This window comes from Pongo abelii, chromosome 1 (genome assembly GCF_028885655.2).
Source record: "Pongo abelii isolate AG06213 chromosome 1, NHGRI_mPonAbe1-v2.0_pri, whole genome shotgun sequence".
NCBI lineage: Eukaryota > Metazoa > Chordata > Mammalia > Primates > Hominidae > Pongo > Pongo abelii.
Genome location: NC_071985.2, coordinates 112,845,622 through 112,864,916, shown reverse-complemented (window position 1 = coordinate 112,864,916; position 19,295 = coordinate 112,845,622). Strand labels below are relative to the sequence as shown.

General features: G+C 43.5%; 1 protein-coding gene across 1 annotated transcript; it reads right to left on the bottom strand.

Moving 5' to 3' along the window:
• Positions 1–983: 983 nt before the first annotated feature.
• REG4 (regenerating family member 4) lies at positions 984–15,671 on the bottom strand. The gene is made up of 5 exons (XM_002810347.5): positions 15,605–15,671; positions 9,963–10,060; positions 6,629–6,762; positions 5,401–5,504; positions 984–1,585 (listed from the first exon to the last, which is right to left on the bottom strand). Exons 1-5 carry the CDS (start codon positions 15,669–15,671, stop codon positions 1,518–1,520), a joined length of 471 nt encoding a protein of 156 aa, XP_002810393.2. The 3' UTR covers positions 984–1,517.
• Positions 15,672–19,295: the final 3,624 nt, after the last annotated feature.

Sequence of the window (19,295 nt, the reverse complement as noted above, 5' to 3'; positions counted from 1 at the left end):
CTCTTAGGAGTTGGTGGTTGCAGTTTTGCTGAAGCTAACTATATGCTTTGAAAGAATGAGCCTTTTCCATTTGCCTGTCACCTTGTCTGAAATATCACTATTAGGAGATTTATCTTTTGGGTTATCCAGCCTTTTTATACTTGAGAGGAGCAATACATCCTTTCTAGCGTTTTCCTCTTTGACAACCAAAAGAATGACAAGGGCGTGATGAAGGAAGGAAGAAGAAAGGAAGGGAGAGTAGAAGGAGAACCGGTTAGGGCGGAGGCTCCATGACTTCCCTTTCCCCTTTCTTTTACTCTTCTTTCAGCCAGTACTTAATAGATGCTAAGATGAGAGGGAGTGTTCTCAGACTAGGGAATAAGACTTGGTATGTTTGCCGGTTGGCAGCACATCATGGATGAAGCAAGTGGCGATCTACACAGCCTGAACTGCATGGCCAACCCACATGGCCTCTCCTGTCTGGTGGCATTTCCCTCTAAGGAATGCGAATGTGATCATACCACAGCCATACGCTATAATCATTGAGTCCATATATGCTTCTTTTTACATGACCATGCAGATTCATGACCTAGGGAGTCATATATCTGTTTGCAGGCAAAATCACATCCTCATTACTGAAGTAACCACCCCATAAGCCATTGCAAACCTCACAGGGCAAAGAGAGTCACACAAGGCCACACAGGTTGTCAGTGGCAGTGCGAGAGATGAGTGTCCAGGGTCCAGGTCAGCTCCACCATACCTGCCGTGACTGTCATCCCCCTCATAAGCTGAGAAGCACTCACAACTAAATAGCACCCACTCACCCAACCCTGCTCAGAAATTGGCAGGCATGTCACCTGCATCTCTCCTCTCCTTGAACCAGTATTATTGCTGTGGTGCAGGAGGCAGAGACTCAGATGAAGGAGACGAAGAAGCACTTGGGTGTATTTCTTGGTCTTATTTCACTTTTCCACATTCACCATTACTGAACTGGAACACGCAACCTCTTATGTACACAATGGTTTATTAAAGGAATGTATGGCCCACATCAGCCTAGCAAGGATTCTACTGGTAAACCTTCCCATGGCCAAAGGAAAAACAAGCAGGAGTTGAGTGGCTGGGGTGGGGTGCAGGCAATGGAGAGAGAGCAGAGGGGTGTAGAAGCTGAAGGGGTCTAGAGGCTTACTCTTGAGTTTCTTCCTTCTATCTTCAAATCTTTACTTCTTATGGCCAAAGACCCAGCTGTTTCATCGGCTGGAGATGCACTCTTCTAGACTGCTCGAGACAGCCAGAGAGAGGGGAGGAGGGAAGAAGGAAACTGTGGAAAGGGATGGCGGGGCAAACATTTAGAGCTAGAAGCCACTACTGGGCTAATGCTAAAGTTTCTGTCTCTAAGCCTAAAAAAGCCAGTGCTGCAGGGGCCTTATTGCTCTTAGTTTGCTAGGTTTCCCCTCTGAAATAATGAGCAGATTTAGCCAGGCTAGCAGAAAGGAAGAGGACGGGGCTGTGCAGGAGTTAGCAGAATCTTGATTCTTGCTCTATGGTCGGTACTTGCACAGGAAGTGTTGGCACTTGTTGCATTCGTTGCTGCTCCAAGTTAAAAAGTCTGTAAGAAAATAAACAGACATTTAAATCCATTCAGTCCTATACTGAGCTTGCCAGAGTTATCTGGGTGTTTTTCTTGGAATCATAGATAAGGCGATATGATGGTTGACTTTATGTGTCAACTTAGCTAGACTATGATGTACAGTTGTTTGATTGCTGTGAAGGTGTTTTTTAGATGTGATTAACGTTTAACAATCAGTAGACTTTGAGTAAAGCAGATGGCCCTCCATCATGTGGGTGGGCCTCCTCCAATCAATTGAAGGCCTTAAGAGAAAAGACCGGTCTCCCAAAGAGGAAGAAATTCTGCCTCCAGACTGTCTTTGGACTCAAGACAACAACATTAAGTCCTGCAAGAATTTCCAGCCTGCTGGCCTGTCCTGCGGTTTTGAGACTTGACAGCCTCCACAATTGCATGAGCCAATTCCTCAAAGTAAATCTCTGTGTCTCTATATATACATCCAACTACTTCTGTTTCCCTGGAGAACTGTAATACAGATACTAACTTTCCCAATGAAAGAAAAACACTTTAAATGTCACACACCATGGCAAAAGCTCCACTCTAGCACTGCTTTTGAGGAAAGGCAGGGGTTGACATGAATCAACTGAGAATGAGGGGCTCTTGTGTTGAGGCATGATGCAGTGAGGATCTGAGGGTGGCCTCTCCTCAAGCCCACAGCTGAGGCTCTAAGAAGCTCCTGTTCAAAGTTCAAAGAACTGAAAGCTGCTAAAGCCATTCACATCTCAACAGGCCATCTGCTTATGAAAAAGGAGAGAGCCTAAGGTGGAGGTGGCCTTTTGAAGGACTAAAGTATTTTTGAGGTGAGATCCAGCTATTTCCCTCCCAGAAGCCAAGCTCCACAGCATCACTTGTCTTCCATGGGTGTCTGCAGCAGAGCGAGGAGTTGTTCCCTGGCGAGGTGTCTGCTTGGGCCCTGACCTGCAGATCTGTCCCTGTTCCCAGTGCGTGTGGGTAGGTGAGAGCCCTGGGGAGAGGAGAGGGTGAGGTGTTCCCCTCCCACTCCTAGTTCTTAGGAGCCACAGAGGATGGGGCCTGCCCATGCCTGCATCCATAGTGCTCAGCGTAGGGGCCACAGAGTATAAATGAAACAGGGCCTGCAAGCTTGTGGGTACTTTCACAGTGTGGGGCAAAGAGAATAGGGCACAAGGCCATGGGCCAGGCTTGAGACTGACCCTCTCATCAGCGGGTCCTTTTGAGGTTGCTGCCCTTTGAGCCTGTGGATAAGCTAGAATAGCAGCTTCAAACAATCAAGCACAGCACAGCTCACTACAGGCACTAAGCTAGAGAGGTCTGCTTTTCCTACCTCATTAGAGGCGGAGTGCAGGGAAGGGTGAGTGAGAAACCTTACTTTCCCTTTTCTCCAGGCCACGGAGCCATGAGCCTAGCTTGCACGTGATAAGCATAACACATGTATTCAGATGATTAGGGCGATTATTACCTCCTTTTTATAAAGAGGCATTTGAGGCACAGAGAAGTCAGAGGTCTGCACAGGGTCACACAGCTCATCTAGGAGGAGCTGGAATTCTACCCTGGGCATTCAGAATGCAGAACCCATGCTCTTGACCTCAATGTATACTGAATATGAAATTTCTTTTCCAACCGGAAAACCCAAGTTATCGTTATTAAATGTCTCAAAGTGGACCAGCAAAACATCAGGAAACATTGCAAGCTGCAATTTTCCGGAATCACAAAACACATTTTGATGTAAAGGGGAGAGTCAGAAAGGGTGAGAGAGGGACACACACAATAAAATGCTCTGGAATTCTTTCTAAAGAGTTATAAGAAAGGAACAGCCCTGTTACAAAGAGAGAACAAGAATGTGTGTGTGGCTGTATATTGGGGCATTAATATACATTTTGAATTAAAAAAAATAGAAACTGAGTGGAGAGCAAAATCCATTGTACTGATGTGGCTGAGGGGGATGTGCTTTTAAATTCTACCTTCCACCAGTTTTTCTCAAATCCTTACTTCATTCCTTGCACTTTTCTGCCTTGAGAGCCTGTGTTCTGACCGCCACGAGCTGTGTGAGTAACCATGGGAAAGGAAAGGAACCCAAAGACGTGCTGTTCTCAGAGAGCTTCAGGCTTCTGGATCCCATCCACACAACAGAGGCAACTTCGCTACTGAATTTTGCTGATGTGATCATCGACTCACAGGGAAAGGACTTTTGTTTGAGAACTTTGTCCAATGGGAATGTCAGAATCTGGGGAATGTGAGGGACTTGGGGAGGCATCTAGTCTACTGCTCCCAAAGCAGGTCTGGCCTCCAGTCCCAGAGATTCTGATGCTGCAGGTCTGAAAAGCAAATCCCTGATATTGGTATTTTTACAATGTTCCTCATTTGATTCTTTTGTGCCACGGAGCCTCGCTTCTAACACTTTTAATGTGTCAACTGCAATAACAACTACAATGTCCACCTTTTGCTTGGTTAACTCTGGTTATAAGGTTTCTCGCTACTTCCTGGGGTAGCTCATTATGTGTTTGAGCAGTGCTAACTGTTTAAAATTTTTTCCTTGATTAGAGTAAAAATCCACTTGTTGGTAGCCTCTACCTATTGGTTTTGGTTGTGTTCTTTCCATTTGACCCGACTTCTGCCTTAAACAGCAGCAGCTGTGCTCTCACTGGTCTGTGAAAATCCCCTCTATGGCTGTTTATCTCTGAGGGCTTTCCTCAGAGTGTGTCTCCTCATGCCTGCCCTTTGCCTCATGCTGTTAGAAAGTTTTCTCACTCTCTCTTTCCTTCTTATAAGTTTACTCCTCTGACAACAGTAAACTGCCCCCATGTCCTGCTGTGGGTAACCGAGTCCCTCCCTACCCCAGTCCAATAGCTGAGACCTCAGCCCAGGCCTGCCCCAGGCCAACTTCTTGGCTGGCAGGGGGTCCTGGTGTCACTATGATGGCCTATTAGACCCACTGGGATATTCTCAAGTATACGAACTTTGGCATTGAGTGTTCTTTAATATTCTGTGATCTTGTACAGCTGAAGTTTTCTACACCGCTTATTAATCATGGTTCTCACCAGGGGGTGAATTTGCCCCCCACAGGAAACACTTGGCTATGCCTGGAGATATTTTCAATTGTCATGACCTGGGAGAAGGAGTGCTACTGGCACCTACTGATTAGAGACCAGGGATGCTGCTCAACCTCCTGCAATGTACAGGATAGCCCCCACAACCAAGAAGTATCCAGCCCAAGATGTCACCAGTATGAATGCTGAAAAGTCTAACTCATGAGCATAAAGACAAAGAATGAAAGCAGGCCAGAGAAAGGAGAAGGCTCACGCGAGTGTGTGCAGCCTGCGCTGAGCTTCGGGCCACCACATTCTGGGGACAAGATTCAGGGAAACAGACAGGAGAGAAGAACTCAGGCAAAGACTGGCTTTCCAGGGCTCATGGCAAACCCTCATTTTAAAGAAGTCAGAAGAGATTTATCTGTTTTCACCACATATATTTACTCCCTGTGGTCTGGGTTTCACAAAATGGGATACATATCCCCCTCATGGTATAGAATGTGATTTTAAAATAAGTGTATTTCAGAAAGAAATGAATGGATTTAAAGAAAATATTGAGTAAATAACAGAACAGCTGGTACATTGATATGACAAAGACTGTAAAGTGATCACAAAGGACTGAAGGTTGGTAACCAATGTCTGTGGCAAGGCCACTGCCCTGCTGGAGAAAAGAGTTGTTGGTGTAGAATGAGGAGGGCAGTGGTCCCCTGTGCTTATTTTTGCGCTTACTAGGTAAAGGGAAGAGTCTGCGCATTGGGAAGTGGTGAGGGATGGTGCATTATAACTTACTGTTATTGGAGCTCATCTCAGCACAGTGCTTATTCCCACCCATGGACTTGCCAGACCAGGATCTGTACAGATACATGGCCCCATCAATCCACTGCCACTGCTGCCTCTGCAACAACAGGAGATGGAGAAGTGTACAGCTCAGCAACCCACCTGCCACAGCCAAGGAAGTCCCCTCAGTCCCCTTTAAAACATGGTTTTCATTGCAAACATTGGGAAAGTACAGAAATGCTTAAAGAAGGAAAAAGAGAAAGTCATTCCACTCAACCACTAATAGGAAAACATTACCCATATTACTGCAAAAAATAGAAATAGATGTAAATATTTACTCCATCTGAATGACAGGGTTCTGATTGATAGCAATGTGAATACATAAAAATGTAAAATTTCTGATAGTCAAATAAATGACATTAAAAATGAAATAATTGTATAAAATATTTGTAACAACTATGGTAAAGAATTATCTGTTTTTCTGTAACATAATATTCAAAAAGAGAAAAAGCCATAAGATGTTTATAGACAAGTACTAAAGGATGAACACATACATATTCATGAAAGAGGGTGAACAAATGTGCGGTATCTTCAGCAGTTTTATTAAGAAGTAGGAAGTATGGGGCTTCCCGCTTTATGTTCCCTGTGTTTGTCTGAGTCAATTAAAGAAGCCCCACCAAGAATCTGTGAACTGAAGACCCCACACCTAGACCTCACCAACCAGCTGTTCCTTACAAAGACCACTCACTTCATTTCTTACAAGAAGGTATTGATGAAAAGAACAGGAAGTTACATTGAAAAACATCAAGGATAACATAAAAAAAATTACAGCATCTAAAAAAAAAGACTGGCTGAAAGTTTTCAACTTTAACTCAAGATCCAATGGAGATTTGATTAATCTGTCTCATAATAGGCCTGTGTGTACACACACACACACACACACACACACACACACACACAAACTTTTTAAGGCTCTAGAAAGCTGGTAATTTTGTGTTCTGCCATTCAGGAGGGCCTTAATTAGACAAAGGTCTATACAATGGAGTCATTTAAATCATATCCTCCACCGAGGGCCAGAACTGGGCCCCTGACCTTGACGCTTTGGTCTCCGTCAGCTGGAGGCACATCTGGAGAAGATCCACCCACTGTGTCCTTGTTATAGGCCGGGAGGCCATTCCCCAAAAAGAAGATGCCAGCCTAGCTTTCCCAAGAGGGCCTTTGTGGCCAAGTCTGAGGTTACCTTCTGTCGTGCAGGCCAATCCATATGGGCTGGCTTCTCTGATAGCCACTTATGTACTCTGCTATGGTGCTGGCTTCCTTTAAACTCCGGATAGATGCCAGGTGGGCTCCGTTTCCGTAAGACTGACACTCGAGCTACATACAAGGAGAGGTCCTGTTAATGATGCTTGCGTCATTATGCCTGCATAATGTGTTTAAAGCACAGCCCTCCCCTCAGAATGCTAGTGTGCCAAGAAGGAGGGACTCATGCAGCCCCCACTTCCTCCACACATCGTGCTCTAAGCCCCACAGAAGGCTTCCTGCCACCCTGGGAAAAAACACAACTGCCGCAGCGTTCGGTCTCAGAGAAAGAGGCAGTACAAGGCCAGGGCAAGAGATTTAGGGTCTGAGGACATGCCCGGGGTCCTGGTCTTGCCTCTCAGTGGTGTATGTGACCTTGACAAATCACTTCACCTCTCTGAGGCTCAGTGTCTTCATCTGTAAAATAATTACTGCTACCTAGGACCTGTCATGAGGCCTATTGTATTATAGTACTGCATTTCAACAGATCTAAGAAACTGCTGATTGTAAAATGTGCCATTATTTTGTGTCCCACGAAGAAAGAAAATAAAATCACTGTCAATGAATCTATGATACACTGTGACACAGTGTGTTTGTAGCACACGCCTGATTTTAGAGGTGTCAGTACGTGAACATAATGTGCATCAAAGAACAGACACTACGGCAGTGCTCTTCGCAGGACACCTCCAATACACTGGGCACCTCACCATTCAGTCCTAACAGCAGCCTAAGGAGGTGGGGCCCACCTTTAGTTTATGGATGGGGAGACAGAGGATCAGGAATGGGCAACTGGACACAGGAAGAGAGCCCAGCTCTCCCTAATTCCTAAGCCTATATTGTGTTTATTTTAAATTAATATTACCCTATGTTACATAAGAATAACACATTGTAAATTGTAAACAGTGGTCTGTAACTTATTTTGACTTGCTAGTGAATGGGCATGGATCAACTGCCTAAACATGTGAGGTGATCCTCCAGAGGAGAAGAGTCCGCTCCCCGTGCTGGTGTAGAATTCCTGCCGATTGGGGGTGAATATGCCCACCGCTTTGTCTTTCCTCAACAGTAACCATGCCGCCAAATCTGGTTGGATTTGGGGGTTTCCTGGGCACTAGAGGCAGATATGTAACTATCTGCTTTGTTGCAACTTTTGAAACTTTCAGCTTTAATCCCAAATCTGTTTTACTTCTGTATGTCTGCATATCAATCCCCAATTTTTCCTTCTTCCTTTGCAAAAGTGCTGTCTTCTTTCATATCCAAGGCCATGCAATCTGAATTTTTCTTGTGGGCAAATAAATGGTAATCACTCACGTTTTAAGGATTGTATGAAACACATGACATGAAAAATTCTTATTCTGTAACCAGAAACCTATTGTTCAATTAAACAAGGCAAATGTTTATATATATGGGTGTGTGTATATAAACTTTATTTTATTCTCTTCTGGGGTTGTGTTACATGACAAGAAATTGAATTAATTCAATAAAATTTTAGTTTGGGTTGCTTAGGTTTTTACTGCTCCCATTCTTGCTTTTACTAATTTATCCAAGATTAGATGTGATTACTATTTAATAATAATTTAGTCATCACACTTACCACCCACTTACAATACCAGCATGCTTCTATCACTGTGATTCTATTTAATTCTCAGGCCCATGAGGCATGCCAGCCAGATGACCAGATAGCACTTATTGAGTGGCCACTGTGTACCTGCCACAAAAGATCCTGTATCAGAAGGGGAAACAGGCTTGGAGGCTTGGAGTATGTACGTGATAGCCTCCCTCCCAGTCCACACAACCGGTACTGCTGGAGCTGTAACTAGAACTCAGGCCTCTGCCTCTCAGGCTCAAGGTCGGATGTACATGTGCTTCTCACGTTGCCTCCATTAGCTTCCAGGGTTCTCAAGAGCCAAGGGCGGTAGCAACACTGGTGAGGAATCAGGGAGCCGCACAGCCCTTGTTGGGTTTGAGGGGTCCTCTTTGGCTTCGCCGTCCTAGCACCCTGTCTGCACTCTGGTCCTGTTAACTTTGTTAAGGTTCAGTGTCAATCCTGTGGGCTGTTCTTTCTTGAGACCCTGAATTGGCATCTACCATGTGCCATAGGCTTTATGAGAGTCGTTTTAATGAATCCTCCTGACAAGTCCATAAAGTAAAAAGTATTATCCCACTTTCCAGTAGGGAAACAGGTAAAGGGAGGAACCTAGGGAGTGGCAGAGTAGTGATGTAAACTCAGGTCTCTATTACTACTCGGTTCCCAGACATCTTCCTCTTTGTTCCCTTTGTTTTCACAGAGAAAGTCTATTCCTCTCCACGAGCTCATTTTCTTTCCGGGGACAGAGTCTGGGAAACCCTTTCTTCACTCTGTTTCTCTCCCTTTTTTATACAATTATTCAGGACTCAGCTCAGACTTTGCTGGGGTTGCTGTGTCAGTTACTCTCGGTGTAAACTTGGGAAAGTCATTTATACTTATGCTGTATTGAAATGTTTTGTTTAAATGTCGCAATCCTGCATTAATCCTGGGCTTTCTAAGGCCAGAGAATACGTTCATAGCCTCAGTAGCTGGCATGTGGTAGGTGCTTCATTCTTGTTTTTGTTTGTTTGTTTTGTTTTCTGTTTTTCATTGTCTAGTTTTCTACAGGGATTCTGAGACCGCATGGGCCCAGATCATGCCAAATGTACCTATATGGCTCCCCCAATTAATCACAATTCAGCAACATCCACTCTCCATATGTGGCTGAGATAACTTACTTTGACTATTTGGCTATCTCTCAGACAAAGCTTCAATGAAATAAAATGGACAAGTTTGTGGACTGTGTAGAGCAGCAGAAAAGTTTCCACATTTTCTTGGACTGCTTCACCTTCTGTCAGCGGCTCCAAGGTGTCTGCTCCAGGCATGTCTACACACCACTCTCTTTCTGGTAAATCTCGTACAGACACTCCATTATCCTTTCTGCGAATTCCTCATCTTCTCTTCCTCCTTTGATTGATGTATTTCTGTCTCCTTTACTGACAGTGAGCTTGCTGAGGGTAGGGGCTCTTTCCTATGTATCCGTATGTGCTTGTAGCCCATCTAGGGTCTGGCATACAGCACCTGCTTCAGCAATGCTTACAGAATTGAATGAGTTGAACACACAACCCTCTTCTCTCCATTTCACCAGCCAAACGGGCTTCTCTTCATAGTGCCCAGGAAGGACATTTGATCCTGAATCAAATGAGATCTGGGGCTCTGGCTAGTCCTTTGCTCTGGAAAGGCCAGGCCAAGCAGGCAGCAAGTTTCTTACCTCGGCATCAGACCAGTTCCTCAGCTTCCTGAAGTAACCATAGCAATTGGACTTGTGGTAAAACCATCCAGGAGCACAGCTGGGTCTCATGATGATATCTGCACATAAACAAAAGGCAATTGCACATTATGATAGCAAAAACAATCAATTCCCAGACTTGATACAGTTTGCAATCAGGAACCCCTTGAATGAAGAGAGTCCCTTCATGAAGGGTCCTGCTACACTGCCAAAAATGTATACAGCTTACCCTTCTTCTGGCTTTACCCAAAGGGACCTATAGCCTTTTACCAGCGTGACTGTGTTTCTGCGATTACTGGACACTGCCTCTGAACAGACACTAATTCCAAGAAAACATCACTGTGGTCCACCAGTCAGAGTAGGGGTTATGGAAGTCAGGTGATCAATGGAGTTTTAGCTTGATCTGCCTCACAGTGGGTCCAGTGAGTCCAGTGGGTCCCCTGAACCCATGCTGTGGTTATCTCCCCAGTTCTGGAATGCATAATTGGAATATACATACATACATAATTGGACTAGATAGACACTCATAATTGGAATAGATTCTCAGCAGCTGGCAGAATCTTGTATTAGCAGTGGGTCAAACAACTATAATTTAAGGCATCACAAGAGTGGATGAGGGACACAAATTGGTAGTTTGGGGCATTCCAAGGAAGGAGAAGTCACTTTGGCCTGGGAGACAAGGGACAGGTTACATGGCAACTTGACTGGAACTTGAGCATAGGTGGGCTATGTGTCAGTACTGGGGGAGGGAACATTTTAGGCAAAGGAGGCAGGAATGTGAGGGTGTGCATAGAAACAGCAAGCACTTAAGTCTGCCTTAAGTACAGGGTGTCTGTCAGGCAACCATGGCAGAAATAGGAAAGAGCCAGGGCCTAGAAGCAAAGGAATCCATGATTCAGGGAGGCACATGCTTTTCCTGCTAGTCCATTGGTGAATGTGCCATGTCACTGAATCTGAAGGTTTATAAAGAGGGTGAGATGGCTGGATGTACAGAGGCACCAGGTGATCAAGGGGATGTCAAGCTAGCAAGTGTAGGCTTTGTGACTATGTGGCTACCTTCTGACACCATGATGGGTGCAAAAGTGTTTCCTTCCATAAGGGAGGTCCACAGACTGCAGCTGTCATAACAGCATTTTCTCTCTCCTCATTCAAATGATACTACTGTCGCTTGTTTGCCCCACTCTTCTGTTTTACTTCAGCCCCTGCCTATGCATCTCCCAGGGCTCCCCATTGCTTTCAGATGAGCTCTCTGCTCATCTGGCATGTAAGAGATTTTATAACCTGGTTGTATGCCCCTATCCAGCCACATCCTTCTATGCCACAGTCCCAGCTCCGTCTTGGAACATGAATGCTCAGTGTAGCTTTAGATCCTTTGTATGTGCTATTGCTTGTATCTATGAATAATGAATAATGACCAACCTAGCTAAGGCAAGGCAGAAAAGGTTTCAGTGAATATGTCAAATATACTACAAACAAACAGCAAAGATATTCATATATTTAAATGTTTCATTTTCTACTACATTCAGAAATATGAACATAATTTTATGATAAATAAAACACAGCCTTTATGCCATTGCTGTTACTACTAGTACCACTGTCACCAGCTTTTGTAGATAAGGTGCTTGACTTTCTATCATCTCTCTGTTCTCTCCCTGTCTTTGCACTCTGTCTACATCTCAGTCTCTTTTGTCTCTGTGTTTCTGTGTGTCCCTCCTTGTCTATGACTGTTTTCTGCTCTCATTCTTTTTTCTCCCCCTCCTCCTTCCTCACTTTTCTATCTCTCTCCCCTCCCCTTTCTGCCCCTCACCCTGCAAGGTGCTTTCTTGATGCCAGGCACCATGTTAAGTGTTTTATCCATATTGCATTTTTATCATAATTGCTTGAGGAGGTGAGGAAACAGGCTCAGGGTGGTCATCTGCCCATGGTCACACAGTAAGATGGAAAAGCTGCTTTGCAGTTCTCTATGATTTAAAAATCTATGTTACTGCCACCAATCCTCTCAACCTTTGTAAAAATGAGAAATTCAAAACTTAGCAACAGAAATAATTAATTGGGCTGCCTTGACTATTTTGTCAGGAAGAAAAGAAATCCTTGCACTTCAAGTAAAAATTGATCTTCTTAAAAGAAGGCTGGCGATTGATTACCAGAGGGCAGATAATGACATGGGCTTGAATTTCAGAAAGGGACAGCTGTGAAAACATGCCTTCCAATGTAATACCGGTGAGACTGTTCTGAAAGAGGTGGCAAAGAGGAACCCAAATTTCTGACCTTTGGCCCGAGGACAAAGACCCCTGGCATCACACCTGGTGCTCCTGGTTTGGTCTTGTGCACTCTGAAGCAACTGTCCTTGGCATTCCGTGAGCAAACATGTTAGGACAGACCCTCTACCACCATGGTCTTTGTTTCCCCTGGATCCAAGCCATGAAAGCAGAGGGCCTAGGGACACACGCAGAGGACTTGGAGGACCATGCCGGAGCCCAGACAATCATGACTCTCTCTCTTCTCTTTCTCCCCTTTCTCTGTCTCTCTTTGTGTTTCTCTGAGTGGTGCTCTCTGTCTGACCATCTCTCTGTGTTCAATTTTCTCTGTTTATGCATCTCTGTCTTTGACTTTCTATGTATCTCTCTGTTCTCTCCCTGTCTTTGTACTCTGTCTCTTTTCTCTCTGTGCCTATGTGTGTCCCTCCTTGCCTATGACTGTCTGTTCCCTGCCTCTCATTCTTTTTCTCCCCCTCCTCCTTCCTCACTTCATCTCTCTCCCCTCCCCTCTGCCCTGCACTCTGCAAGTTGCGGCTCTGGCCGTGAGCCCCCTGGTGGAGACATTTCAGCTCCTAGATATGCAACTAACGGCCGCTCTGCTGCGCTATGGCTCTGCCTTGCGCTACCCCACTCCCATCGCCCAGGCTGGAGGGCAGCGGCGCCATCTCGGCTCACTGCAGCCTCGACTTCCCGGGCTCAGGTGATCCTCCCACCTCAGCCTCCCGAGTAGCTGGGACTACAGGCGAGCACCACCGTACCAGGCTAGTTTTTTGTACTTTTTTTTTAATAGAGACGGAGTTTCACCACATTGCCCAGGCTGATCTGGAACTTCTGGGCTCAAGTGATCTACCCGCCTTGGTGTCTCAAAGTTCTGGGATTACAGGCCTGAGCCACCACACCCGGCCTTATGCCACACATTTATTGAGCATTTAGTATGTACCCAATGCAGGTCCAGGCCATTTACATATATTCTAATCATCTTCGTAATAACCCTGTCATTATTCCTACGTTCCAGATGAAGAAACAAAGGCAGAAAGAAGTCATCGTGTCCCAGGATCCTACAGCAAATAAATGATAAAGGCAAGATTTGACCCCAGACAGAGAGTCTGACCCCAAGTCTTAGTCATCTTAATAATGATGCTCAAGTTATTGCTTTAAATCCTACATGGGTCAAGCACATTCGTTGAGATTATTTTGTTTAATTACCAGAGCCTCCCTGAGAGATAGGTGTGGATAACCATTTCCACTGTACAGAGAAGGGACCCTCCTCATAGGGGCGAGTAACCTGCTGACGTTACCCAGATGGGGAGTGCGGTGGAAACTGGGAGAGAAGCCAATGTTTCCATGGTGGCCTTAGAACCTTGACCCCGCCTCACATGGTGCTAGAGCCCCTCATCTCTACACATGCAGTATCAAGAGGTTTCAGCTTCTAGCATCTTGCCTGGACTACTCCAATACTCGTTCTACTCCCTCACTTATTACATGTATGACCTTAGGAATGTGATTTAACCTCTTTTAGCTTTACTTTTCTTGTCTGTACAGTGGGATCAACAATATATGCCTTCTTCACACAGTTGTTGGGAAGATTAATTAAGATAATTCACGTACAGTGATTAGCATAGAGCCTAGTGTATAAGAATTGTTCGATAAACAGTAGCTAGTTAAAACCTGAAGCTATTAAAACCCATCATCATTATTATGTAATAGTTTTGAAAAGATAAGCCAGATGAAGTTTTTTAGTGTCCATAAATGATGTTGCTCTATGTCTCTCCACTCACTGAATCAATGCCATGAATTGCTTCGGGTGAAGGGCAGGTATCAGGACAAAGAATTCACTGTGGAAGCAATAAGAGTTTAATATTCACTACAAGGTCTCATTGAGAGAGAAAATTAAATTCTAAGTCCCCTCGATTTCTCTTAAGTACAGCAGTGCAAAGAACATTTAGGATATGTCATAAGGGAGGTTCCCCCAAGATAGTAAGAATAAGTAGAATGTCCTTCTGCAGCTGGAAGGGAGATCTACCTAGAAAAGAGGAATTGAAGGACCTGTGGTGAATCTTGTGTCTGCATCTCCTCCTCAGGAGAGAAGCCAGAGAGGTTAGTGAGATCCCAGGGATAGGAAGAAGGTTGTATCACATTCCGCAGGATATAGCTTGGGCAAATTTCAAGTTTCATTAAGGAGGTCTGAAGTCAGCACAGAACAAGAGTGGCAGGGAACCACCTGGCCACATAGAGATGGCCGCAGAAGGCAGCTCTGCAGGAGGGGCTCAAGAGCAGCCCCCCAGAGACTTGCACTCTCTTGCATGGTTTCCCTTGCATAGCTGAGTTCCACGGGTCCTGAGCAGCCTGAGATAGTTCAGTGAACTCGTGTAGGGTTGAAGACAAAGAGCCATGAAAGACATATTAGGGATAACTATGACCAGGACCGCAGACTTCAGCCATAGGGGCCAAAACAATGCCCAAAGAACCTTGCTTCTCTTAGTATGTCCTTCCAAACCATCCTACCCTTGGCCGAGGGCATTCCCCAGCAGTAGCAGTACTAAGTAACAGACAGCACTGGTCCCCTCTGGAAGCCCTCTTCTCAACAGAGGCAATGCTCAAGTATGGATTCTTCACTCACTCTTACATGTCCAACACCCAGCAAGGCCACATGGGACTGTGAAAGGCACTAGAAGCCCAAGCATCACTTAGTCTTACTGTGTGACATTGGGCAAATCTCTACCCTTTTCTGGAATTCATTTTCCTTGTAAATAGAATAAAGACATTACACCAGATAAGATCACATTTCATTTCCTTCCATTTCTGGTATTCTGCGACATTTCTTCTTAGCTCACTCGTACACTGTTCCTCCCCTGCTTTCTCTATTGGTGGATTTTACAATATTGCTACCCACTTTGTTGCCATGTTACTTTGCACTTGATGTGTGATCTATAAATGCGTAAGTGCCATCTCTCTAACTAGATTGTAGGTACCTTGCAAACTGGAATCCCTAATAATGCTCAAAATGATTAACCATTGCATAAGCATTGGGGAATTCTAATTATGGCTCTGACTTATTGACAGTCTGCTAGGCAACAGGTGTTTTAAACACATTATCTCTGCCCTTCACAATAAACTTGCCAAATTAATATTATAACTTACACTTAACTGATGATTTAAGTATGGGTTATAATCATACGAAATTGAGTTTTGTTGGATTCTAGAGCCCTTGAATTTTTTAGTACCTATCTTTGTTTTTCATCCCCATGTTTAAAAATCTATTTCCTGCAGTTCCTAAATGTTTTTGTGGGCAAATGGATGGCTGTCCCACATGGGCTGGGTGAACACTGGCTGTGGCTCGGTTCCAGCTACATGATGGATACTCACCACCCAGGACTCCTGTTTTGGCTAGGCAGCTCAGCAATAGGAGCAGCCGCATGCTTCTGGAAGCCATCTTCCTCCTACCGTGAGGATGTAGCTAGTGCAAGGATCTCAGACACCTTGCTAGCACTTCTTTGAAACTCCTGGGTTCTCCTTGATCTGCAAATCTGAACACATTTGCACAGGTGAGAAGGACCCAGGAATCTAGATGCCAACTAATACATATGGAGGAAAATAATACAATATTTTCCTGGCTAAATGCAGACTTTATAATGAAGGGAATCTCAAGTTAGATGTACAGGTTAGAAAATTTTAAGAGATTTTGTTCTTACCTGCAAGACCTCCTGGGCCAGTGCCAGAGATCTAACTATAGCAGGCTGAACAGTTTCATAGTCTGAATGGAGGCAATTTGTAAACCACCGAGCACTCGCCCCGTTAGCTTCAGGAGGGCCAGCAGAGGGCGCCCAAGGCAAGCTTCCTCACGGATAAGGCGGATATGGGCATTCTGTTGTCAAGAAAATCCCGAGTGGCTCCGACATTGAATTTTTAAATGTTAAAATTAAACGTGAGCACAGTGTCCAATACCCACATTTTACAGATGAGAAAACCTGAGGTCAGTAAGTATGAAGTCATTTGTTCATGGACACCAGCTACAAGCGGATCTGACTCCATCAGCACTCTTTCCTTTACACTTAGTTGACATCATTTTTAAAAATAAAGAACATGGCTTTATCTTTTCCCCATTAGCAAACAACACATGAGCTATTAGAAAATCAATGCAAAACTAGAAAATAAGAAGTAAATCCCATCTCCAGGAGATAAATAATTTGGTGAGTAGCCTACAGATATCTTTCTATGCACCTCTCTCTGTGTACAATTTTATAAAAATAGGATCATGTAGTCCTACAGCCTGGTTTTGCTTCTCAGAAACAGATTGATTGTAATACATTGTCTTGCACTCACATAACTTTCATGCATTTTTTATTTTTTCTTTAGTATAAATTATCATGTATAGGGTTGTGGCATCACACAACATGCACATTGTCATTTTAATACCCTTTGTTAAAATGTATGGGCTGTGACATTTACCTCATTAATAGGGCACTAAAAGGATTGGTTCCCTAAGCTCCCAGTGAATGCTTAATTTTGTCAAGTTTTTGGTTAATTTTGGTATATTAAAGAACAGCCTTAGTGTTTTAAAATATTTTATAATTACTAATGAAGTTGAACATCTTTTTATGTAATGATTTGCTTTTAGTATTTGGTGAATTTTCAGTTTACAGTTTTGCACATTTTTCTATTTCATTGTTTGTGAGATCTTTTTTGTATGTTTATTTGTGAGATCTTTTTTGTATGTTTATGGCCTTTCACGTGTTACTAATAGTATTTCTCAGTTTGTATTTTTCTCTTATTATAATTTTTGCCATTCTGAAATTTTCAAAAATATTGTTATTTTTTATGTTTTTAAAAATAATTTTTAAATTTATATCAAAAGACTGGCCATTACTGTCACATAAGGTTAAAATATTTATCAGTGTTCTCTTCTATTTGCATATGTCTGGGCTTTGTTTTAACATAAGTATGAAATTGAGTTCTGGATTTCCCTCCCAAATAATTCTTAAAATGAGTTAATTTGTTGAATTCACATTTAATCATACTTTATGATTAAAAAATCTGAATATAAAATCTAACTCTCAAATAATGGATTGCTTAAAGAGAATAATGTAGATGATGACTTTTCTGGAAAATCAGTTCTGGGGTCCATGTGAACACTTTAAGGCAACGTTAACCGAGAATGAGACAAAGCTTGGAGAGTGTGGATGTGACCTTCCCCACCCCTTACTTCTTTCTAAATCATTGCATGAACCTTGCACTTTGCTAAACTTTCCTTCCAAAAGTAATAGTGTATTTTCAATGTCCTCAAACCCCTTTAAAACGCAAACAGAATTTCTCTGTCAAGGTGACCATCTGGGGGAAGGAGAGGCAGCATCTTTTTTACTAATCTGCGAATAATTTTTAGTGAACTGATATTCATCGAATGCCTACATGTTATGTTCATAAGTAAGCTGCACTGGGCCAGGTGTGGTGGCTCATGCCTGAAATCCCAGCACTTTGAGAGGCTGAGGCAGGTGGATCACCTGAGGTCAGGAGTTCAAGACCAGCCTGACCAACATGGCACAACCCTGTCTCTATTTAAAAATACAAAAATTAGCTGGGCGTGGTGGCAAGTGCCTGTAATCACAGCTATTCAGGAGGCTGAGGCAGGAGAATCACTTGAACCTGGGAGGCAGAAGTTGCAGTGAGCCAAGATTGCACCATTGCTCTCTAGCCTGGGAGACAGAGCAAGACTCCATCAAAAAAAAAAAAAAAAAAAAAAAAAAAAGCTGCACTGTAGATCTCATGAATGCATGTTACAAATGAAGACACTGACACTTGTGGTTGAGTAACTTTTCTAAAGTTTCCCAGCCACCAGACTGCAGAGCCAAGATTTAACTCAACAGCTTGACACCAAAGCCAATGCTCTTTGCAGTGAAGGAAGAAAAGAAGGTAAATAATTTAAATCAAACAACACAGCAACAGAAAGCCTGACAAGCCTCACTAGAAATACAGTTTGTCATTTCTGGCCTGGCTAATAGCTGACAGAGCAAAAGAGATGTTTAAAGAAAGTCCCCCATCATCAACCGCAAGGAAGATTACCTGTTTGGCAACCAAGACTCTGAGGGCCCCTGCCTTCTTCAGTGTCTCCAGTGGTCCCAGTCAAAGTTTCTGGAGCTTTTATATCTTCTTGCCTCAGGAATTAATAATCTTTACTTTAATCATAAAGCGATAATATTATTTGAGAAAAATAATCCATCCATAAAAGTCTTATCTACAGTGAAAAAAATGAATCATATGAGAGACATCTTGAGAATGTACATAAGGTGTGCTTTGACTAGCCAGGAAAAGAACCTCTCCCTGTGTGCAAACAGAATCTTTTCTTTACATCCCGTTATTAAAACTGACAACATCCTGTAATCTGTTATAAGCCCATCTTCCTCTCCCCTTATGTTACTTTTTCATGGCTGTCTTTTTATGCCTTGGTAATGTGGATTTCCTTTATTTCTCTTTTATTTCTAGAAGGATTTTCTGTCAGCGTCAGGCATAGGTTATGACCCATGCGGTGGGACTTGAGGCCCACACACAGATTTTCCTTCCTAAAGCACCGACTCCACTCCCTCAACATGCATGAGTTTCCTCAGAGATCTACTATTTGAGCTTCTCCCGCAGAACAAGGATGATCATGTCAAAATAGCTTATATCAACAGAGTGTGTTACAATAACGGGTTTTCAGTTAAGTCATCACATAAGATGCCAACAAAATCCTTGTGAGCAGCATAGGACAGACATCCCCATTACACACTCAAGAAACCCAACCTTAAGAGAGATTAGAAATATTCCGAGGTTCACAACGCTGGTCAGCAATGGACCTGGACACTGAACCTTGTCCTTCTGATTCCAAATATAGGTGTTTGCCAAAATGCAGTCCTACTGAAAAATAGGCTATTTGAAAAGAGTAACAAGATTTTCTTTTCCAGTATAGATGGCAAAGGATTAGGTTGTAGGTGCCAGAGATGACTCAACTTTAAACCACAGATTTAAGTCTGTAAAGGACCTTTATGTCTGGAAATTTTAAGTCTGAAAGGGACCATAGTAGTTA

What these genes read in the sequence shown, in the direction of transcription:
- REG4 (XM_002810347.5), bottom strand. Translation starts at nt 15,671, where the DNA reads ATGGCTTCCAGAAGCATGCGGCTGCTCCTATTGCTGAGCTGCCTAGCC. An exon ending in GGAACTGGTCTGATGCCGAG is followed by an intron (nt 6,763 to 9,962) that starts GTAAGAAACTTG and finishes CCTTGTATGTAG; the next exon opens with CTCGAGTGTCAGTCTTACGG. An exon ending in ATTGGCCTGCACGACAGAAG is followed by an intron (nt 5,505 to 6,628) that starts GTAACCTCAGAC and finishes GTTGTTGCAGAG; the next exon opens with GCAGCAGTGGCAGTGGATTG.